Here is a 20,215-nt window from a genome sequence, read left to right as displayed (position 1 = left end):
AGGAAACCTTGTAGGTTCCAGGTTGATAGCGGTAGGTAAGCATTTGTACCATTTATGCATTATTTATGTTATCATTTCGTATTTGTGCATTACCCCACACCCATTCAATGACTTCATTGCCTCGACCTCGGCTTGTCGTCATGTACTGAAATACCTACTTGCTAGGTATTATCAAAGAGCATGAATGAAATTTCAAAAGATTCGAAATTATCTCCAGAAAACTCAATTCAGATAGAAGATAATGAGGTAGCAGAACTTCAACAAAGCATCTTAGAAGCACCAATACTTCGATGCAAGTAGCATGGCTCCGCTTTCCGCAGCTTCAATAGTAAGTACCTCCACATGACATTCAACACCCAGTAGACACTTTATGAGCATAGCACGCAACTCTAAAACCCCCTAACACAATATTCCTAAGGGAGCACTAGCCCGACTCCGAGCCTACAAACCACCACCCTTCGACACAGTATGGAATCTCCTCCCCCTAAGTCGCCGAGCCGCAGTCCTCGTGCTGCTCTTTGCAGACCGCCGAGGAGACCTCCGAGTCGTCATCACCATGCGCTCGACCACCCTCCGAAACTTTTCCGGCCAAGCTGCGTTTCCCGGCGGGAAAGCCGATGCGCTTTCCGAGACGCCGTTTGAGATTGCCCGACGAGAAGCTAGCGAGGAAATCGGCCTGCCGAGATACGATCACAAGATTCCGGCGCCGTTTAGAATAGAACATCTATGCCAGCTTCCATTTAGCTTGGCTAGAACGGCATTGGCTGTGCGACCCTGCGTTGCATTTCTCCACGCCGACAATGCAACGAGTGAGAGAGAAGCTAGTGTAGAAGAGGATTTGATGCCGCGGCTCGATGCCCGAGAAGTAGCGGCTGTGTTTTCTGCTCCTTTTCATAACTTTTTGCGCATGGAAGATGAAGTGAGGAAAGAAGATGAATCTTTATTACCGGGGAAGAAAAGTGATTGGTATAGTGGAGCTTGGCATGAATGGCATGATACAAAGTGGCGGATGCATAATTTCTATGTGCCGATTACCAACCAGAAGGTATCGAGGCCGAAGGTTAGAGAGGGAGGACAGGCTGCTATTGCTGAAGAGCTCGAGGAACAGGAAGAGAAGGGTTTGGCACGCTTTAAAGTATGGGGGATGACAGCGAGGATGCTGGTTGGTGAGTTGAGAATTTGGAGTGGCATAGAGGACAAATTGAATGCCCGTTACTAACTGATCACATGTAGATGCGGCTAGGATTGCATACGAGCAAGAGCCAGAATTCGAGGTAAGTTTCCGCTCATGCATTCTATTACTTGAAACTCATACATAATGTAGCATAACGCTCATGTTGGGGATGAAGAGCTCATTGCTAAATTGCAAAGCACGGGTCATCTCGAAGAAAAAAAGGACGTGTCAGTTGCAGAAATCATTGATGCTAGGAATAAAATCAAAGAAGAAAAATCCGGAGCAAAGATATAGAGAGGACAGATAATTAAAATTGTTTAATAATTTATTTATTCTTTAATTTTAGGTCATCGACCTTTACCGCTAGGTCCTTTAGGAACATCTTGACTTCGATCTTGGTTTCGCACTAGAAGCTTGATTTTACCACCACCAATCTCATGACCTTGACTCAAGATATCAACTTCTTCCTTTGAACCATCTACGCCGTTGCTTTCCCTAGACAATGTCTTGTCATAAGATCTAGCGTCAATGCCCAAAATACCACCTACGTTGTTTCTATCACCAGGGACTGAAAACTCGCGGTATGCATATCTCCATTCGTTCAAGAATGTACGAATGGCTTTGCCAACCTTATCTTTGCCGTTTTTGCTATGATGACCTGTACCTGTAATAGCATAAACGGGTCTCGATTCTTTGCTGTTATCTAGAAGGACGCGCTCCAGGTATTCAACAGCCTCTTCGGGATGGAGACCGTGTAAATCGACGTAAAGCTCCGCATTTGGGGAGTTGCTTTTGTTGCGTTCTTCGTAAAGCTCACGAGCCGCTTCTCGGTGTGCTTTCCTCATAAGATCGTTTTCACTTTGACCACGAAGGCTAAGTGCTTTTGCAGCACGTGCATCATTACGGTTCCAAGCTTGAGCGGCACTAAATTGACTTAATAAAAATGCATTTTGTTATGTGATTCGTGACTAACCTTTGTAAGAATTTGTTCCTCAAACCACCATGCTTGATTGCATCTTGTCTGGCTTTGAGGTATGCTTTGTTGGCTCTTTCTCCTGTTTCTAACCACGGAATGTGTTGAGGGGGTGAGATAGCTTGTGCAGCAGCGCTGTTCTCGCCATTGCGGACATTGTTGGAGCTACCATTTCTGCCAATCTTCTTCTTTTCTTGCATCATACCAGGACCTGGCGAAGGCGATAGTTTTACCACATCCGCAAGGGAGCTTGGACTGTTATTTTCTTTGTGGTTGTGCCCGTGACCACCTCGCTTCCCGTGATGCTTCTTGCCCTTTGTACTCACAGCGCCTAACGATGGAAAAGCTTCCGTATCATCAAGAGCTGGGGCTATGGGAGCATCTCTAGCCCGACTGCTTGGTCGAGATCGCTGACTTCCATCACTGTTATAACCTTGTAGACTTTTGAAACCAGGCGGTGGAGTAAAACCGCCCTGTTGATAGTTACTGAAAGCATTCGACGACGAATAAGAATTTGGCCACTGTTCTTGCATTGATTGTAAAGATGGGAATGCATTATAATCTTGAAACTGGAAACTAGGTTGTGCATTTGAAGTTGGAGGTGTGCTGCCCCCTTCGAGAGAGAGTCGGCTCATAAACGATGAGGGATCGTGGCTGAAGATACAAGTATCGCCTGCAAGGCAGTTGCCCATAACCCAATACCTGCACAACAATGAGGGGTGTAAATCCATAGGAATCGAAAGAAACTTACTTGCAAATGTGGTTACTCAAATCATGACTAAATCTACAATCCGCACGTAGACATTGTCCAGTAGACAGCCAAAATCGACAGACGACACCACTCCGTTGTTGTCCAGCAGGAGTGTTCGGCCGAGGCACATCCGCTGCCATAGATTTACCAATTAGAATAGCTTTTGTGCCATCTCCATCTGCCTGTACGGCAGCTTCGGCAGATTGGCTATCCATGAAAGCAGCAATCGTAGCGCTCAGGTCATATCCGTGTAAAGCAAGGGCAGCTTCGATTTCTTCAACTGATTTGGAGGGGCCAAAAATTGACCGTAACATTTCATGAGAGCTCATATCGCTTTGTTGCGGGGAAATGTATTCAGCAGCTGCAGCGTTGAGGCCACTTCCTCCGATGGACGATGAAGTAATACTAACAGCATCATCATTCACGAGCCAGTCTACATTTTCACTTCCATAATCCCCATATATGTCTTGCGTAGGGCTAGTATCAGTCGGAAACTCGTATGCATTCAGGTTTGGACTATGAGGGATCGCAGGGCTGGAAAATGCGAGTCGTGGGGAAGGTCGCGGTGAGGTAAAAGGGGAACCCTGGATAGACTTTGTTCGAGAGAACGATTGTGGCATAAATCCATGGGGAGCGAGGGGACTGACTCCAAGACGAGGGGATGAAGATAATGGTGTTCCGACACGTGGGATCTGCCATGGAGCAGGGGATGGCCGACGCAGAACCGTATGTCGCATTGCGGGTGGTGAGTTAGCGGCATTCGCAGCGCTCTCGCGATATCGCCATAATACATCCAATACAGCATTCTCCAACACTGTTCCTGTCATGGTAGTTTCACTCTTTAGCAGGTCCTCCAATTTATCCGTCTTGTCCTCGTCCTCAAGGGTGGCATCTTCGAGGATAGGCAGGCAGATCTCATAAGTATCGTCGGCCACCATTTTCGCCAAGGGTCTTTGAGCAACGATCGGATTAGATTATTGTATGGCTTTTAGAAAGGGCGTATTTCGAAGGAAGTAGAAGCAAGAAATGAAAGTGCAGAAAGTTTATAAAAAGGATAGTTGTTGAGGGGGGGGGGGGGGCGGTTTAAGAAATGTAAGGTAGGTGAGACCGGAGTTCGCGATTGATGATTCGATCAGGGAAAGACACCTCGAAAGATGTACGCAGTAAGGCAAGACAATACGGTGATCCGTAGCAAGGCTCGACACAACAAAGGCACCAGGCTCTTACATTGTCAGATGAACGATGGGAGAGATTACACCTTTCTTTTTCCGACCGAACATGGATTTAATTTAAGAAAAGGAAGCAAAGAGAAAGAAAGGGGATTTATCTGCAAATGGTGTTTTTCGACAGGTAGATTCGTGGGGTTTTGGAATGTCGGACAGCACCTCTAGCTCTCCACAAGATGATGAGGCTGGCCTATCGGGGTCGGGGTTTCCTTTAGTTTCTAGAAGAAGTGGACTTTCATTGGCTCGACTGCTGGATCGATCCGATTTGTACAGCAAGAACCAGCCAAGCAAAATATAGTCCGTCGCAGTGATATCTTCCAACGCAGGGAAAGGATAGGGGAGAGGCACGACGAATGGATTGGGTGTGTATGTCGATGTGCTGACTAGACAGGACGGCCATGCAAGCGGTGAGGCGAGAGAAAAAGCACGTAGCTGCAGGAGCAGAAGCGGAAGCAGAAGCGTCAAGGAGCATATATCAGTCAGGAATACGAAATACACACAAGATAGACACGACAAGACAAGACAAGACAAGACAAGACGACACAGCGCGACACAGTGCAATAAAACACATTACTACTTGAGTATAGCACATTGACGTTGATAGGGATTGGTCTAACTTTTGGCTAACTCTTACGATCTGAGGTTCGCGGTAGGTAGGTCGGCAGGCACACTTCAAGTTTAAGTTCGAAGCTTTCTAACTGTAAACTACAAGGGATGTGCATAGTGTACACCTGAGAAGCCCCTGTTGTAACACTTCTTATGATTATCACATTATATAATAATAACAATAACAATAACAAATACGAATAACACCACCTTCGCCATGCACATCTCCTTTCAGCTTCGAACGATCCAGCTCGGTCCCAGAGAACATACATACATACACAGGCCTCGCATCTCCCTCCCTAGGTACACAACCCCTTTTCACAATGAGCTGCTCTGCGAAACCCTTCATCATGTGATGGATCTCCACGACCCCTCACAAAAAGCCTGAGTGCGACGGAGGTAGGCATTCATCAATGGTAGGGATGGATGTGCAAAGACAAAAGTGACGTCGAAGCAGGAGTGCGGCGTCGCGTTGAAGATGAGATACATACACACACACACACACACACATACACACACAAATACACACACCACTTAATCCTCCTCCTAGGCAATCCTTCCACCCAGCATGTTTGTAATACTGTGAGAAGTGCATTTCTGTGATTCTTGCATTCCATCCTTTGCTTTCCTAAAATACCGAGCCCACGCTATTAGTGAGCAACGCATCTCCGTTTTCCGCCGTTTCAAAAAATCCATCAGCACAGCCCTCGAGACCCTACGTGCCTACTCGACTAGAAGGTCCATCCATACATACATGCTGGGCAGAAGCCATCTCCCAAACCACATTCTCACTTTGTCGGCATTCATCAATGCATCGTGCGACGACACGTTAGCTCTTTTGCACACGCCAACCTTCGATTCGTGAGGTACAGAACCCGAATTATTATCCAGCCATCTACCATCTCGGGGTTCGTGTTCCAAGCACAAATCGGTCCACCTCGACAATGCCCGCCGATTACAGCTCGACCGCGAGAGCATTGGCGTTGCCCATCAGTCCTCTCGAGACGCCTTCCTCCCCAGATCAACACGTAGAAAGGCCACCATGGTCCAGACGCATATCTTCCAATGTGCGAAGAGCAAACAATTCCGCCTCGCCATATTCGAACCAGCCTACCACATCCTTCAAAGACCAAATTCTCCGCAAGGCCGAGAAACTACAACGAAAGTTCGTCTCGACATGGCAAAAGCTTTCTCCTCTACAAAAATGTCTTGCCGTGGGAGCCGCGGTTTTAAACATTATTCTCATCGCTCTATTTCTAGTCTATCAACATCAGATCTTCGCCAGTCTTGCTCCATTCGCAGAACGCTGGCGGGACATGCGGGGAGGATGGATGATTCTATGGGCCATGACATTCGTCGCCGCATTCCCCCCTCTCATCGGCTATTCCTCCACCATCACCATCGCCGGATTTGTCTACGGCGTTCCCAAAGGCTGGGCCATTGTGGCGAGCGCAACAGTAGCCGGTTCTCTCTGTTCATTCCTCGCTTCCCGAACCATCCTCTCAAGCTATGTACATCGTCTCGTGGGGAAAGATAAACGCTTCGAAGCTCTCGCTCTGACTCTCAAACACGACGGCATCAAGATTCTCTGCATGATCCGTCTCTGCCCCCTCCCATATTCCCTCTCGAATGCCGCCGTCGCCACGTTCCCCACCGTGCACCCCCTCAACTATGCTCTCGCTACCGCCTTGGTAACCCCCAAACTCTTCATCCACGTTTTCATTGGCAGTCGTCTGGGTTCACTCGCCGGCGACGAAGAAATGGATGCCTCCACCAAACTCATCAACTACGCCAGCATAATCATTGGAGCTGGACTCGGCGCCACCGTCGGCTATGTTATCTACCAGCGCACCATGGCGCGCGCCAAAGAACTCGAGATTGAAGAGCTCGAAGCGGCAAATGGGGACGTGGCTGCTGGGAGAAGAGTTGCCGCAGAATACAGTGATGCTAACAATGATGATGCGGCATTAATGAACGATGATGATATTTCTTTATGGGACAACGAAGATGCACAGACGGGATACACGGACTTCGTAGATGAGGACGAGGCAGACGTTTTTGCAAGTGGAGATTTAGATGAGGAAGGGAATATTGGGGGGAAGGGAAAGACGGCGGGGACTTAAATTTCGCGTATGGGGTTTTGGTATGTCAATCATGATGGGGCATGTTGTATGAAATGTATGCTGGATACGTACTGGGTTTGATTGGGTCTAGTTGTGTCACCACAGTTTGGCGTTCGGAAGATGGAAATGATTAAAGGGTGTATGGTTTATGCATGTCTTCTTTGTATTAGAAGACGACGATATCTAGTTAGAAGGTAAAAGAGTACAAAAACTTTTGATGCCACCAACACTTAAGATGCAAGAAAACATTCACTTGCTCTGTAGCATCTTTATGTCATTTGTTTTGAACATGTTGATAATTCGCAGTGTTTCATGACTCTTGTTCACTATGAAGTTAACCTAATGTATGCCTGCCTGCCTTGATCAAAAGCAACCTTGTGGTGCAGAAAATAGAACAATACTCCTACAAGAGAACGCCATTTGCATCCGCTCCATATGCACCACTAAAACGCCATCGCTAAAAATCAAATCCCAAAACCATTCGCTATCAATAATTCGTCATCAAATCGTATATTCATTCATTTTGTGCCTGGTATTGTTTCATGAAGGCCACTGCCTGTTCGATCGGATATCCTATAAACACGGGCCCTGTGAATATCATCTTTGGTCCATTCCCCTGCATCTGGAGTTGCTCGGGCTGGATGAAGGTTGGTTGGTCGTGTAATATGGGAGGTGCATCATAATTTGTGGAGGGAGCTTCTTCTTTATTAGCCTTTTGGCCTTGGCTAAAAGGGCAGCCTGCTGGTATTTGTGCATCAACTGGAGTCGCTGGTAATTCTTGTGTTGATTTTGGTTGTGTATTTGATCCAGCCGTGTGCCCAAATGGACATTTTCCGGGAGGTTTTGAAAAATTGTCCAAGGGAACCGATACAGGCGCTGGTGGTGGAGACACAGGTCTATGGTCTGGTGGTTGATCATAGATTGGAACAGAGATTCCCCATGGTCTGCTTGGAGACTCTCCAACCCTAACTTCCTTCATTGGCCTATCGAAGCGGCTTTCTCTGTCGTCTGCGGAAGTAGATTGAGATCCAGGCAGCGAATCGTTCCCATCAACACTGACATTATTTGCCCAATTCTCCACTCTCTCATTGGAAGCACGTTCGACCTCATATGCTTCTTGCTCTTCCTTTGTAGGTAACATTGGCTGATGTTTTTGACCCAGGCCCTGAATCATGCTCACTAAGTTTCCATATTTTGCATCTAGCATCCTTACATCATCCTCGTTTCGTTGATATCGCTTGACGCATATTTCATGACTGCGGGGAACCTCGTGTTTGTGAACCTCAAAGTATCGTGCTATCTCTTCAGGTGAATGCTGATTAAGATATCGAATTGGACATTGAGCTCCAGGGCCTGATGCTGATGGGGGCGGGGACGACATCGTTTCGGCGTACATTTGCGCACATATAGGATCTGAGGAGTGGTGGGGAGTGGGGTCTTGGTTATCGGCAGGAGTCAAAGGTTGATCGGATTCACCAGTGCTGGTATCCTGAGCATTTGGATTCTTCATGGATTTCGTTCCGTCAGGCATAGTTACAAATGGACACAATAATGAACTCTTCTTTCCAGGCACAGTGAAATCTTGTTCGAGAACAGTTGAAAGGGAGGTTCGATGTGGTGAAAATCTCATATTACTACTCCCACCGGATATACTTTTACTAGTTGTAGATCCGGCAGACTTTCCAGATAAAGCCGCAAGACGCTGCGCTGCCTTTCTTCCGTCCCTTATTGCAACGGCAGTCTGCTGCTTTGAGGTTGGCTGCTTACGAAGCGGCAACGGAACAAACCCACCACGATCAGGAACAGTTACTTGTAAATCTGGCGGAAGTTGAAGCTTTGCCAGTGTACTAGCTATCTCAGGGTCTGAGGGGGCATATTTATCTGCCAAAGATTGATACTACAAAAGGAAATGTTAGTCTTGTTCGCGCAAAACTAATTCCAAAGTGATAAAATGACGTTGAGAGTCAAAAAAATTCAGACAATTTGGTAGTTTATCGGCATTGCTACTTTGCAACAAGTAACTTTGTTCTAGAGCTATTTGTGTACATCATTAAAAGGACATGGGGGGGGTGTAATTGCAAAGAAAATATTCAAACTTACTTGAGAATGCGAATATCGCAGTTTGTGTTCTAGAATTGTCTTTCTATCACTTAGAAGTTGAACTTCATCTGCTAAAATATTAAAGTTGTTAATTAAGGTATTGGTAAGTTCCTCATAATCAAGGTCTTGCAATGGCATGATGTACAGACAGAAAGAGAGAATGAGAAAGAAATGGTAAAATTCATGAAAAAGATGTGTAGGTATGGAAAGATGGGAAGGTGGGAAGATGGGAAGGTGGGAAGATGGGAAGGTGGGAAGATGGAAGATGGAAGATGGAAGATGGAACGAAGATTGGAAAGCAAGAAAAGGGCCTCGCGAAACTAAAATTTGCTTGAGCTTAGCTTCAGTCTAGTGATGAAAGTTTCCATATAAATGACTAATAAGGGGATTTGAGTAATGGATTATGTAATGCATCAGGTGAGGGTCTGAGGTTCCCCACGATTGTTGGCGCTTGCGGGTTCTACCGTACATAGTAATAAACTGTCAGAAGAGCGAGAATGTATGGAGGTGTGTACGGGCCACCGTAATAAGCGTGCGTACTGCAAGATACGGATACGGATACCGATATTTTGTCTAATTGCTACAAGTTATTCCTGTGGTAGATATCTAGATATTCAAGTAGACGTAGATAGCTAACGTAGGCACTTCTTCACAGCATCGTCGTCTGGTATACTTCAGCAGGTATTGTGATTCTCTCTGATGCTCCAGCCGATATCATGGCTTGTCGTCGGTTGGATAACAATTGGTGATATGTATGTTGACCAACTGTTAGATACCAGGTATCCAGTAGACACATGCACCCAACACCACCTGCAAAAGCTTCGAGCCGAAACGCTATTGGGCGGTAGATGTCATAATTGGGCGGGATCTCGTGCCACTAGCTTTTACATGCGATTTCTCATTCGTAAGAGTGCATAGATCCATTTTCCCGAGCGTCTAGGATTTTGATTTGTACCTGAAATGGAGATCCTTCGATTTGCCGTTCTCGCCGTTCGAGGTGCTGGGTAGGAGGTCTTTTGATCCTTTGATCGTTGTTAGACAAAAGGCTCAGGGGCTCCAGCATAGATGGAATTGATAGATAGATCGATACTAGGCAATGGAATATGTGCCTGCCTCCCTTATTTACGAGCAATACCATCTTCGGCTTCACAAGATATCAACTTCTCGCCCCTCACACCACCCGTCGTGTTTGTTTGTACAAAACTCCAAAAGAAAAGTTCCTCTGCCCCAATCCTTAATCGTGCTATTATTGGAAGCTGGACCCCCTCGATTGTTGATGCGACGTCGATCATTCCTGATCTCCAGGGAATCTTTGGCTGCTTACAACATTGATTTTATTTCACCCTCAATCACTGTGAAGGCGCTTGAATTTAATAACATCCATTCGGAGAGAGAAGATAGCCTTGGAGGCTTAGCTACAACCATGTTTCAGGCGAGCTTTTCCATCACATCAATCTTACATTAAACTTAAGCATTAAGCTTTAAGCTCGATTAATATTCCTGTCGAGATCCTCGAACTCGTATTTGCGCATGCGAATCTGCGAGCCAGATTTACTCTCTTGGATGCTTTTCTTTTCCGGCAATTCTAATTCAGCGCAAATGAATTGACGACAATAGACTTCAATTCCAAGAAAAATGTCGCATAGAAGCGCGTCGATAAGTTCAATCCCTTGTGTGGGTTCTGAGGAACAATTGTCAGAAACATCCAAGATGGAGAAGACCGCATTTGAAAGGCTACCGGAAGATATTATTCTACAGTGAGCGCATCAATCAGAAATGTTATGTAAAACTTCTAACCACATTTTCTAGGATCCTTCTTCTGACCAATGCCAATACCTTTGCCTCCCTCGTTCTGCTGAATTCAAGATGGAGGGGCATCTCGCAACAAGCCTATCTTTACTCGCACCAACTCGCCCAATGCCCTTCCTACTCGGCCACACATAAAACAAATCCTGTTTTCGAAGATAAGGATAGTCTTCCACGTCTGCGGGGTCTATTTGCCCAAGAGGTCAGGCGAAATTTATTCGAAGCATACTTACGACCTCAGGAGACGGTCATCAATTTAGTGTCGACATCGATAGGCTCATCCAGCGCGCCTGGAGGTGAAGCCTGTCATTTTTCCATTTCTCCTCGTGGAATTCTAGTTCTAGCCTATAATTCATCTCGAATTCATATAATAGATGTCACAGCCCCGGAGGTTCACATCATACGAGAACTCAAGATCTTGCGACGACCGGCGGCAACAACAATCACAGATGATGGATCTCTACTTGCTGTGTTGTCGACCGATCTTCAGGTCAACCTTTACGACCTAACTGTGCGTCCACCAAAGCATACGAGGTCTGTAACACTAGATCATACGCCAAGGACCATCGCTCTCTCACCAACTGGACAAGTTCTTGCCGCGGCTTATGAGTAAGTGCATTACATTTGATAAATTTTGCTAAATTGTTCTTCCTACTATGCTCCTTGTAGCCATTTACTCCTCTTTCTAAACATAACAGAAAGTGTTGACCATATCTTTCATTGTTATCTTGCCCCTTACTCGTTGAAGTGCTGCTAACTCGCCGCCCATAGCTCTGGAGTAGAACTGACTTCTCTCCGCGAAAATGGTACGAGTCGCGCCGTAAAGGCCTATGGCGTTGACTCTTTGACCTTTTCTCGCGATTCTGACTTACTTTTGGGCACGACATTACAGTCTAGAAACCCTAGTACTGTCGTCTTGACAGCGCCTTATTATGATCCCGGGAGCGTCTCTCCTGAAGATAGCGTAAGTGCTCTTTGGACAACTTCAATACTCTTCCCCACTGGTAGCCGGGACTGTAGTCATGCAGTCCTGTTACCCAGTCCTCATGATGACGAAGCAAGCTGGACTTTTACATATGATCGAGTTTTTGAAACTTTTCGGGCAGTAAGGATGGATGATTTACGCAATGGCAAAGTTCATTTTGTTGGACCCAATGGGGAACCTCCTGCATCAAAAGCAGCAGCAAATAAGTCTGGAGATCTAGCAGCGGTTGGTTATAGTCGAGGTAGCGTTTGGCTTTGGGGAATTCCGGAGAATTTGGATCCTACACCTGCCATTGCGGGCTCGAATAGTAATGCAGAAACCGCACCAGGCACACCTCTGAGTCAAATTGGACGTCGAAACAGTGCTCCATCTTTACGCTCTGTAAATAGGTCTTTGGACCACAGCAGTATTCGCATTCCACAATGGCAACTCCTCTGCGATAAGTCGCGCAATACATTCGTTGAAGGCTATCACATAACCACTTTAGACGGAGTAAGTGCATTAAGCTGGGTCCAAGAAGAATCAAAACAGCTCTACGGTGAAAGACTTGTAGCTGTTGCACCAGGAGTAAAACGCCAATGCATCATAGACGAGGATGATAGTATGAGTCCGGTAGACGGCGGCCGTATTTGTGTGTTAGATTTTTCCTGTGGTACGAGCAATGGCAAGAAAACCACAACAACTATAGAGGTGGGCCAACGAGATGATCCGGAAATCCTAGAGGAAGAGCACAGGGACATAGACACAGAGGTGGCTATTGTTAGAAGAAGAACAGTAGCACAGCGAAGAAGCTACCGTGCTAGTATTGCTCGTTCAGCTACTACTATGACGCGCCCGGAACCACCGCCAATTCCTGCACTGCCTAATTTGAGCAATTCATCTAACATCCCGCTTCCTCCTTTACCTAGACAAATAAACAGCCTAGGAAATACGACTGATTCAGCAGAGACAGCTTCTATTGATGATGACCAGGAAGCTTTTGATGATCCTTATGCGAATGCCGCACCTCGCTCAGGCACGACTCTACGCCGCGCTGCAACAGCTGCTGCGGTCAATAGAAGACTACATCCTCGCTCTATGATACAAGAACATATCGAGTACCGCCGTGCAGATGGTCGGGAGGAGCATCCACATGAAAGTGATGCAGACAATTGGGAGCCGCCGCCTCCTCCTTATCAAAAAGACCCGGTCCCTCCACTTCCTGAACACATTCAGAGATCTATACTTGCAGACCATGCAAGGCTTATGCAAGCAACGAACAATCAACGGGCTACAGTCCTTGACTTTCCAGGATTAGATGCTCCAGTTCTTCAACGACCTCTTCCTGAAGCTTTACGGGAGCAAAGATACCCGTTTCGGCGATCACTTAGCGATACAACTACTGCACCTTCTATGACTAGTCCCGTAGATGACGAAGTGGCTCGACCAGTGACAAGTCCTTCCATTGCAAACTTTGATGAACGCCCTACGACCTCTGATTTTGACAGCCTTTATGATGTTTCCCCAATCGGTACTCCACAACCAAGCCTTACAAGGCCCTTGCCCCAGCAAATCTCCCAACGTTCTGTAGAACTCAACGATGATGAGAATAGCACGCTCGATTATAACCCAAACTTGTCTATGAGAGCCACGTTACAATCGCCTGTCTCCCCCATTCCTCAGCCTATGAGTGCAACTCTTGACAGGCGCTTGCTAGATTGGGAAACCACAACAGTTGATGATCAAGTCTCTCTTATGCAAAATAGCAGACCTACAACCGCTGTAGCCGGAGAACAAGGAGACGACTCTGATCTTCCACGAATAAATTCTACTTTACCGACAGTACCAGCACAGGGGTCACCCGATGTACGACCTGTACAGCAGAGCTCAACATTTCCACGGACGGGTGACACTCCTTCCAGCTCAGCTCTCTCAGAGTCTACTGATAAACCTATCCCTATTTGGAGAAGAGTCAATTCTGCACCTGTGGAGATTCCTGTGGGCGGAGTCCCTGGATTAGTAATGCCTAGTGCCGATCTATTAGCGCGATTCAATAGTCGAAGTGGACGTCCAGACACCCTAAAGGATCCATCTCGGCGTCGTTCTGGCTCCAACCCTCGAGACTCTGTACCACTGCAAGGTTTTAGCAACCAATCTCAACAACTTCCTCATACTGCTCCTGAGCAATCGAATCGTCTGTCTACACCACCCCGTGCAGCTGCTGGGACTTATGTGGCAAGTCCTCCTCGTCCGAATACAGGCCTTCGTCCTCCTTCTGGTCATGGCTCTCCTTCTCGACGAACCAGCCTTGGTTCGCAAAGATATTCTGCATCGCCAAACAGCTTACGTCCACCTCTACAACGTCTTGAGACAATCCACAGCGCAACTTCTACTCGAGTCACCTCACCTTACAACATACCGCCAATACCTATCACCAGACAACCGAGTAGAGCGGAGCGTAGTGCGTCACGAAACGTCAAAAATGCCAAGAAAAATGGCTGGAGAAAGAGTATGATGGCAAAGAGAACTAAGCACAAAAGTGATGCGGCAAGTAGTGCAGGTTGGACAGACGTAACATGGGATTCGCGACCTGCTACTTCACCAGCGATTGTAGTAGAAGATGCAGAAGTGCAGCCGCAGCAGAAAAAGAGTGCGGCAAAATGCATAGTTATGTGATGAAATGATTGAAGATTAATATGAGGCGCGAGTGGAATCATATTTACATTCTTGATTGGGGAACCAAGGGGAACTTTTCGGGATGTGATGGGATGGGAGATATGCACAAAAGTATAATGACATAATGACACTGAATGATCACTAGGTTTTCTTAATTATTTTTCTTTGTGGATTTTTACATTAGGTACATAGATTTGGATACGTAGCGAAGATAGAGCACATCTGGGATGTTGAAAGAATGAATCAACGTGATAATATACAAAGATTTTACAAGACAGGATTCTAGGTTCTTCGAAATAAGTATGTAATTTCTATTGTTGTTCTGAATCGCTGAAAGAGTGGTTGCTGTATGATGACTATATAGACACACTCAAACTCCAACACCTCGCCAGCTAATCCACAATCTATTCATAAATCCCAAGTCAAACCTAACCTCCTAGTACCAAAGCCCAAAACCCAACCAATCATACGTAAACGAGTGTGAGCAAGCCAGAGAGCTAGAGAAAAAGGGGAGAGAAAAAGAAGGAGCGAAAAAAACATCAAGCTGCTAATCTCGCCAAAAAACACGCGAGAGGGAGGGCCCCCATCAAAACCGCTCGCCCCATATCTCCTCTTCCCGTCTCTCCAATACTTTTCAGAGTTTTCTCGTGTTTCTTCTGCTCGTCGGGCGTCCGTTCACGCGTGCGTTTCTGTCTTCTGAGTTTCTTTTCTTTCTGGTCGGAGAGGTCGGTATCGGTGTCGTAGTCGTATTCGATGCGGCGGTGGTGTGTGCGCTGACGTTGGGATTCGTGGCGGTCGCGGGAAGAGGGGGCGCGGTGGTGTGAGTAGGAGGGGGATTTGGAGTAGGAATAGGCGGAGGATGCGGAGGAGGGAGAGGAAAAATCTTCGTCTTCGTGTTCGGGGTCGCGGAGGTAGTGGGGTGGGGTGTAGCGGGTGGTTGGGGGATGCGTGCTGTAGTGGGTGGGGAGAGGGGAGGGGGATTTTGTGGGTGGATTTGTTGATGTTGATGTTGGGGTTGAGGTTGAGGTTGAGGCGGGGAATGATTGGGGACGGGTGGGAAGGGGTTTATGGTGGGGATGTGAAGAGGAAGATGGGGGAGAGGAGGGGGATGGATTTCTGGAGCGAGTGAAGCCTTGATCGTGCTCGTTTGAGATGCGGACGGATTGAGAGCGTTGAGGGAAGCTGGGCACGGAAGCTCCTGGGTTATGTTTCTTCACAGGGTCATCCGAATAAGATATATCTGGGGAAAAACGAACCGAATGGGATCTCTGAGGAGGAAACGGGGGTGGGGGTGGAAGATTGGATAAATCGTATTGGGGAAACTTGCGTTGTTGTTCCGGAGTACCCTGACGCAAAGGCTGTTTGGATTCTGCATTCTTTGGGGGTGCACTGCCAAGGGACTCCGGGCGAATGCGCTTGGATTCGTGTGATGCTGAATTCGGTGAATTGTCAGAACCTGATAGTGATCGTGTGCGTTGACCCCTGGACCAGCCAGATGGGTAAGCAGAATCAGGGTTTGCGGACGCGATAGTTGCGCATGCGGAACTTCCGCTGTAATTTTCAGGATGCGTGTAGACTTGACGATTATTCATCAGCCAAAAGCAACGCTCGTTTGAGTCCCAGAAAGGTCCAGAGACACCGCCGTTAGATGATGTATCTATGTGGTGAAGTCTTGGTGACTTGGGTGTTGAATCTTGGGAACTCATTTTGAAAGTTGAGGAGGATTGTCCTTGACCACAGAGAAATTAATTTAGAATCGTACCGAGGAGAATAAGATTCGAAATTAGATGTTAAAACTAAATTTAAATCCAAGAAACAACTACCTAATGTACAGCTTTGTATGAGGGCGCAGTTGACTCACATGTTTATCGAGCACGGGTTGGAAGAGAAAGAAATCGGGCCACACAAACACAGTGTGGAGAGGTGTGATCATGACCATTCCTTCCATCTGTTGACCCAACTGTGGGTGGTAAAGCAGTTCTGGAAGACCATCCCAAGACCATGTTGGCTATTGGAGATTGGATAGTTGACAAGATATGTACTGAAAGAGAAAGTCAGACCAAGAAGAAAGCCAGCTGGAGATCTCCATAATATATGGGTGCGGCCTCGCCGAGTTGATTTCAAGCCATCTGCCTATCTTATCGTGAATATATCGCGTGTAGTTTCTTGTGAGCAGCAATAACCGCGCGAGTATGGTATGATAGCCTTAGAGAGAGCTGTTGTCCTCATTGACCTTGGCCTTGTGGTGGTCGCCGGTCGAGGGCCAACAACCCGATGTGGCGAGGCTGTTGTACAGAAATAGAATCAAACCAACACTGTCATGAAACGAACCCAGCACTACTGAGGATTTGATCAATGGTCTCAGGATATGGATTTTGATGGTGCTTGAGTTTGTTACGATGTTGTTGGTTGCATAGCAAATTAGATATTGAGATTGGTGAAGTGCTTACAAATCATAACTTCTCCATCAATCGGGGACTAGCGCCGTCTCCACAATTTGACAATACATGATATCGAAACTTCAAACATCAGACCGACCATCTACAATAATGACAATTTGCCTTGTGCATCATACATGTGCAAGTATATGACATATCTTCCATTTCTCATATGGTCGCCCAAGCACAAGGCAGGAGGTACAGTTCCACCAACACACCAATCCATAGTTTTGTGGCAAGGCAATTCCTTTCATGTCAATTAACAGGTCGATGCATCGTAGGATTGTTTCTACTGCCTAGGTAAGCATTGAAATTGAAGTATATGAAGCCATCAGAAGGAAACATTGGTCGAAGACTCAATGTTAAACGGTAACAGTTGTTGGCAAACAGGATTATGATCGAATCCATCGCAGTACGAGACATCATCGTTTCATCACACCATGGACATTGGCCGTTGCCAATGTCTCATCCTCGAATCGAAATACTGAACCAAGATATCGATATCGAGAACATTCTACCTAGTTACTTCCGGATTCTAGTGGATGGAAAACGTTTCAAATATATTACAATCGATCCTGGGACGTATCTCGCAAGGGATCTCTGCTTCCCTTCTCTTCTCTTAAAGAAATTACCTCCATTTCCATCCGAAGGAGATGCTGAAAGTTGGAATCTGGCCCGAGTTGCTCTAGTAGGTGGATTTCCAACTGTGATCGAAGCCTTTAAAGCTGCCCTTCCTACAATTGATAGCTCATGGTTTGCTAAGCCAATAAGTCATATTGACTATCTCTCACTCAATTTCATTCGAAAATTAGAGCCAAATGTGCATTTGGTATCCTCCCCAGCCTTCGACAAACCAGTCATTGCGAAAGTAGCCAACTTCTACTGGGAAACAAACTACATTGCCGAAATCCAAGTATATTCTTGGCTGCATAATCGCAAGATCCTCATCCCCAAGTTTCTTGGGTATATAACTGAGGGTGGACGCGTGATAGGTTTACTAACGGAAAATGTTGAAGGCAGAAGAGCTACAATTGCCGACCTCTCTCTTTGCCAGACCCTCATCAGACAATTACACAAATTGGGGATTATACATGGTTCTCTAGACAAGAATAAGATTTTGATATCGCAAGGTAAAGCGGTTTTGGTAAGTTTCGATACTGCAGAACGGTGCAAGGACAAGAAGATTATGGGGAAAGAAATGGAGCTGTTTGTAGAGAAACTGCAAGCTGCAACTGTGACGAATATGAATTGAGCATTTTGCTCTTTCTTATCATCAAATACCCTATTTGTATTCCAGGTGAGCTTCAAACTACTGTATGGTTAAAATCTCAAAAAGCTAAATCTTAAGCTTCTCGACCCTTTCTGGAAGTTCATCGTTCCCTCGAACTTGTGCAATGTATGTAGCATTAGAATCAAAAGGGGAACTTTAGTCTTAGCGATACCCAGGTCTGAAGCAACGAATTGTGGAGCATCGATAATGTGATTGTCACTGTCAAGGGTGTGAATTGCGCCATTGTGATTGTTAATGTAAAGGGCGTACAGAGAAAGGATGGTGACTTTTAGCTGCAAAAAGCTCATGGTTTACGCCGTGGTATCTGTTACTGAGTATTGCAACTATAGATACATATGTAATTATTTGTCAATCCGTAAATACTTTGTTCAGAATATTCATTCTTGATTCTGATAACTGGCTATATGATTTAATAAGTCTGCAAGCGGGAGCGGTTATTTCATTTCAAAGCTCCAGTTTTTTTACTTCATCGACTTGACACTAGAGATATCCAACAATAATAAATCTTCATCGTTACAAACAATCGTTCGAGTCTCTCGAATCACATTACACTTGTTCAAACCAAACTATCTTACATACCTACACAAACAGAAAGTAAAGACTTCAAGGACATTTACAAGACCCAAAAAACATGGCAACCTCTCAGCCCGGTCTAAATGGTCAACAGGATCTTCAAGATCACACCCCCGATCAAGGACTCTCTGCATTATCACTCTCTTCCCAAACTGTTCACGCCGACGATTTCCTTAACAAAGGCCAAGATGTTGCACCACCTCTGCACGTATCCACCACTTTCCGCTACAGTAATAACCCAGACGACCTCGTTCCAGTAAGTGAACAAGATGTAAGTACCCCGCAGTCTATCCAAACACTTCAAACTTCAATCACATGATCTACCCATCTCACCCCTCCCTCCCTTTCCCAAACCTCACCACTAATAACACCACTTGACAGTCCCAAGCACCACAAGATGGACACATCTATTCCCGCATGAGCGCCCCCACCACCACCCGCTTCGAAGCAATCCTGAGCAGCATCCTCAAAGGCCCCACCCTCACATACACATCCGGTCTCTCCGCCTTCCACGCCGCGCTCGTCTATCTCAACCCCAAACGCATTTCCATCGGCGAAGGCTACCACGGCTGTCACGGCGTCATAAACGTGCACACCAAACTGACCGGGCTCCAGAAACTGCCTCTCGATTGTCCCGCCGAGGATCTCCATCCCGGGGACATCATCCACGTGGAGACCCCGCTCAATCCCTATGGCACCGCCTACAATCTCGCTGCTTTTGCCGAGAAAGCGCACTCTCGCGGTGCGTTCCTATCCGTCGATGCGACGTTTGCGCCGCCGCCTCTGCTGGATCCGTTTCTCTGGGGTGCAGACATCGTCATGCACAGCGGCACCAAGTACATCGGAGGACATTCCGATATGCTCTGCGGTATCCTCACTGTGAACCCCAAACACGTTGCAGATGGTTGGTTCCAGGGGCTACAGAACGAGCGAGTGGTGCTGGGGAATGTGATGGGATCGATGGAGGGATGGCTCGGCATCCGCAGCGTTCGAACGCTGGAAATTCGCGTCAAGCATCAATCGGCCTCGGCGCAGAATCTCGTTTCGTGGTTAGACAAGGCTTTGAAGTCTAATGATCCTGAAACTGAGGTGGTGAGGAAGACGGTGCTTAAAATTGAGCATGCAAGTTTGCAAGAGGAGGATATCAAGGATGGGTGGCTATTGAAGCAGATGCCAAATGGATTTGGACCTGTGTTTTCCATCATTTTAAAAGAAGTGGGGTTTGCAAAGAAGCTACCCGCCAAGTTGGACTTGTTCCATCATGCTACGAGTTTGGGTGGTGTGGAGAGTTTGATTGAGTGGAGGGCAATGTCAGACGCGACTATTGATCAGAAATTGTTACGGGTCAGTGTAGGAATTGAGGGGTGGGAAGATTTGAGAGATGATCTATTACAAGCCTTTAAGTCATTAGTGGATAGTAAATAGAATCTTGAAGAGGGTATGTGAATATTAGAGCACATTTGGCGCGCATATTATTAAAAAGTATGAAAATATTAAGTAATCTATTGCATTTA

General features: G+C 46.4%; 8 protein-coding genes across 10 annotated transcripts; 5 read left to right on the top strand and 3 right to left on the bottom strand.

The window, feature by feature from the left end:
• The first annotated feature begins 86 nt into the window (after positions 1-86).
• On the top strand, positions 87-1,494 carry Bcpcd1. Its single transcript, XM_024690695.1, has 4 exons — positions 87-328; positions 419-1,166; positions 1,234-1,274; positions 1,325-1,494. Exons 1-4 carry the CDS (start codon positions 302-304, stop codon positions 1,466-1,468), a joined length of 960 nt encoding a protein of 319 aa, XP_024546464.1. The 5' UTR covers positions 87-301; the 3' UTR covers positions 1,469-1,494.
• On the bottom strand, positions 1,483-4,243 carry BCIN_01g07610 (hypothetical protein). The gene is made up of 3 exons (XM_001561054.2): positions 2,899-4,243; positions 2,148-2,849; positions 1,483-2,098 (listed from the first exon to the last, which is right to left on the bottom strand). Exons 1-3 carry the CDS (start codon positions 3,834-3,836, stop codon positions 1,522-1,524), a joined length of 2,217 nt encoding a protein of 738 aa, XP_001561104.1. The 5' UTR covers positions 3,837-4,243; the 3' UTR covers positions 1,483-1,521.
• Positions 4,244-4,928: 685 nt separating this feature from the next.
• On the top strand, positions 4,929-7,119 carry Bctvp38. The gene has a single exon (XM_001561055.2). The coding sequence runs from the start codon at positions 5,675-5,677 to the stop codon at positions 6,851-6,853; it is 1,179 nt and encodes a 392-aa protein (XP_001561105.1). The 5' UTR covers positions 4,929-5,674; the 3' UTR covers positions 6,854-7,119.
• A 13-nt stretch (positions 7,120-7,132) lies between these two features.
• BCIN_01g07590 (hypothetical protein) lies at positions 7,133-9,265 on the bottom strand. Its single transcript, XM_001561056.2, has 2 exons — positions 8,954-9,265; positions 7,133-8,750 (listed from the first exon to the last, which is right to left on the bottom strand). The coding sequence occupies exons 1-2, from the start codon at positions 9,089-9,091 to the stop codon at positions 7,368-7,370; spliced, it is 1,521 nt and encodes a 506-aa protein (XP_001561106.1). The 5' UTR covers positions 9,092-9,265; the 3' UTR covers positions 7,133-7,367.
• Positions 9,266-9,892: 627 nt separating this feature from the next.
• BCIN_01g07580 (hypothetical protein) lies at positions 9,893-14,679 on the top strand. Its single transcript, XM_024690694.1, has 3 exons — positions 9,893-10,710; positions 10,763-11,368; positions 11,531-14,679. Exons 1-3 carry the CDS (start codon positions 10,589-10,591, stop codon positions 14,397-14,399), a joined length of 3,597 nt encoding a protein of 1,198 aa, XP_024546463.1. The 5' UTR covers positions 9,893-10,588; the 3' UTR covers positions 14,400-14,679.
• Positions 14,680-14,682: 3 nt separating this feature from the next.
• BCIN_01g07570 (hypothetical protein) lies at positions 14,683-16,486 on the bottom strand. Its single transcript, XM_024690693.1, has 2 exons — positions 16,257-16,486; positions 14,683-16,128 (listed from the first exon to the last, which is right to left on the bottom strand). The coding sequence occupies exons 1-2, from the start codon at positions 16,345-16,347 to the stop codon at positions 14,939-14,941; spliced, it is 1,281 nt and encodes a 426-aa protein (XP_024546462.1). The 5' UTR covers positions 16,348-16,486; the 3' UTR covers positions 14,683-14,938.
• Positions 16,487-16,934: 448 nt separating this feature from the next.
• Positions 16,935-18,479, top strand: BCIN_01g07560 (hypothetical protein). Of its 3 annotated transcripts, none has more exons than XM_024690692.1 (4): positions 16,935-17,137; positions 17,214-17,525; positions 17,609-18,134; positions 18,186-18,479. In XM_024690692.1, the coding sequence occupies exons 2-3, from the start codon at positions 17,232-17,234 to the stop codon at positions 17,615-17,617; spliced, it is 303 nt and encodes a 100-aa protein (XP_024546460.1). In that variant the 5' UTR covers positions 16,935-17,137; positions 17,214-17,231; the 3' UTR covers positions 17,618-18,134; positions 18,186-18,479. The 3 variants fall into 3 exon arrangements, with proteins under 3 accessions (XP_024546460.1, XP_024546459.1, XP_024546461.1); XM_024690691.1 differs by having other exon boundaries at positions 17,601-18,134; XM_024690690.1 differs by having other exon boundaries at positions 17,214-18,134.
• Positions 18,480-18,513: 34 nt separating this feature from the next.
• On the top strand, positions 18,514-20,211 carry BCIN_01g07550 (hypothetical protein). Its single transcript, XM_001561060.2, has 2 exons — positions 18,514-18,972; positions 19,083-20,211. Exons 1-2 carry the CDS (start codon positions 18,760-18,762, stop codon positions 20,124-20,126), a joined length of 1,257 nt encoding a protein of 418 aa, XP_001561110.1. The 5' UTR covers positions 18,514-18,759; the 3' UTR covers positions 20,127-20,211.
• Positions 20,212-20,215: the final 4 nt, after the last annotated feature.

Source organism: Botrytis cinerea, chromosome 1 (genome assembly GCF_000143535.2).
Source record: "Botrytis cinerea B05.10 chromosome 1, complete sequence".
In the NCBI taxonomy this organism is placed as follows: domain Eukaryota; kingdom Fungi; phylum Ascomycota; class Leotiomycetes; order Helotiales; family Sclerotiniaceae; genus Botrytis; species Botrytis cinerea.
Note: the sequence above shows the minus strand (reverse complement) of the source record. Positions and strands in the feature narration are given on the sequence as shown.

What these genes read in the sequence shown, in the direction of transcription:
- Bcpcd1 (XM_024690695.1), top strand. Translation starts at nt 302, where the DNA reads ATGGCTCCGCTTTCCGCAGCTTCAATA. An exon ending in CGCTTTCCGCAGCTTCAATA is followed by an intron (nt 329 to 418) that starts GTAAGTACCTCC and finishes AATATTCCTAAG; the next exon opens with GGAGCACTAGCCCGACTCCG. An exon ending in AGCAAGAGCCAGAATTCGAG is followed by an intron (nt 1,275 to 1,324) that starts GTAAGTTTCCGC and finishes TACATAATGTAG; the next exon opens with CATAACGCTCATGTTGGGGA.
- BCIN_01g07610 (XM_001561054.2), bottom strand. Translation starts at nt 3,836, where the DNA reads ATGGTGGCCGACGATACTTATGAGATCTGCCTGCCTATCCTCGAAGAT. An exon ending in TTGAGTAACCACATTTGCAA is followed by an intron (nt 2,850 to 2,898) that starts GTAAGTTTCTTT and finishes ATTGTTGTGCAG; the next exon opens with GTATTGGGTTATGGGCAACT. An exon ending in AGGAACAAATTCTTACAAAG is followed by an intron (nt 2,099 to 2,147) that starts GTTAGTCACGAA and finishes AAGTCAATTTAG; the next exon opens with TGCCGCTCAAGCTTGGAACC.
- Bctvp38 (XM_001561055.2), top strand. Translation starts at nt 5,675, where the DNA reads ATGCCCGCCGATTACAGCTCGACCGCGAGAGCATTGGCGTTGCCCATC.
- BCIN_01g07590 (XM_001561056.2), bottom strand. Translation starts at nt 9,091, where the DNA reads ATGCCATTGCAAGACCTTGATTATGAGGAACTTACCAATACCTTAATT. An exon ending in TGCGATATTCGCATTCTCAA is followed by an intron (nt 8,751 to 8,953) that starts GTAAGTTTGAAT and finishes TTCCTTTTGTAG; the next exon opens with TATCAATCTTTGGCAGATAA.
- BCIN_01g07580 (XM_024690694.1), top strand. Translation starts at nt 10,589, where the DNA reads ATGTCGCATAGAAGCGCGTCGATAAGTTCAATCCCTTGTGTGGGTTCT. An exon ending in CCGGAAGATATTATTCTACA is followed by an intron (nt 10,711 to 10,762) that starts GTGAGCGCATCA and finishes CACATTTTCTAG; the next exon opens with GATCCTTCTTCTGACCAATG. An exon ending in GTTCTTGCCGCGGCTTATGA is followed by an intron (nt 11,369 to 11,530) that starts GTAAGTGCATTA and finishes CGCCGCCCATAG; the next exon opens with CTCTGGAGTAGAACTGACTT.
- BCIN_01g07570 (XM_024690693.1), bottom strand. Translation starts at nt 16,347, where the DNA reads ATGGAAGGAATGGTCATGATCACACCTCTCCACACTGTGTTTGTGTGG. An exon ending in CGTGCTCGATAAACATGTGA is followed by an intron (nt 16,129 to 16,256) that starts GTCAACTGCGCC and finishes TCTGTGGTCAAG; the next exon opens with GACAATCCTCCTCAACTTTC.
- BCIN_01g07560 (XM_024690690.1), top strand. Translation starts at nt 17,232, where the DNA reads ATGATCGAATCCATCGCAGTACGAGACATCATCGTTTCATCACACCAT.
- BCIN_01g07550 (XM_001561060.2), top strand. Translation starts at nt 18,760, where the DNA reads ATGGCAACCTCTCAGCCCGGTCTAAATGGTCAACAGGATCTTCAAGAT. An exon ending in TTCCAGTAAGTGAACAAGAT is followed by an intron (nt 18,973 to 19,082) that starts GTAAGTACCCCG and finishes ACCACTTGACAG; the next exon opens with TCCCAAGCACCACAAGATGG.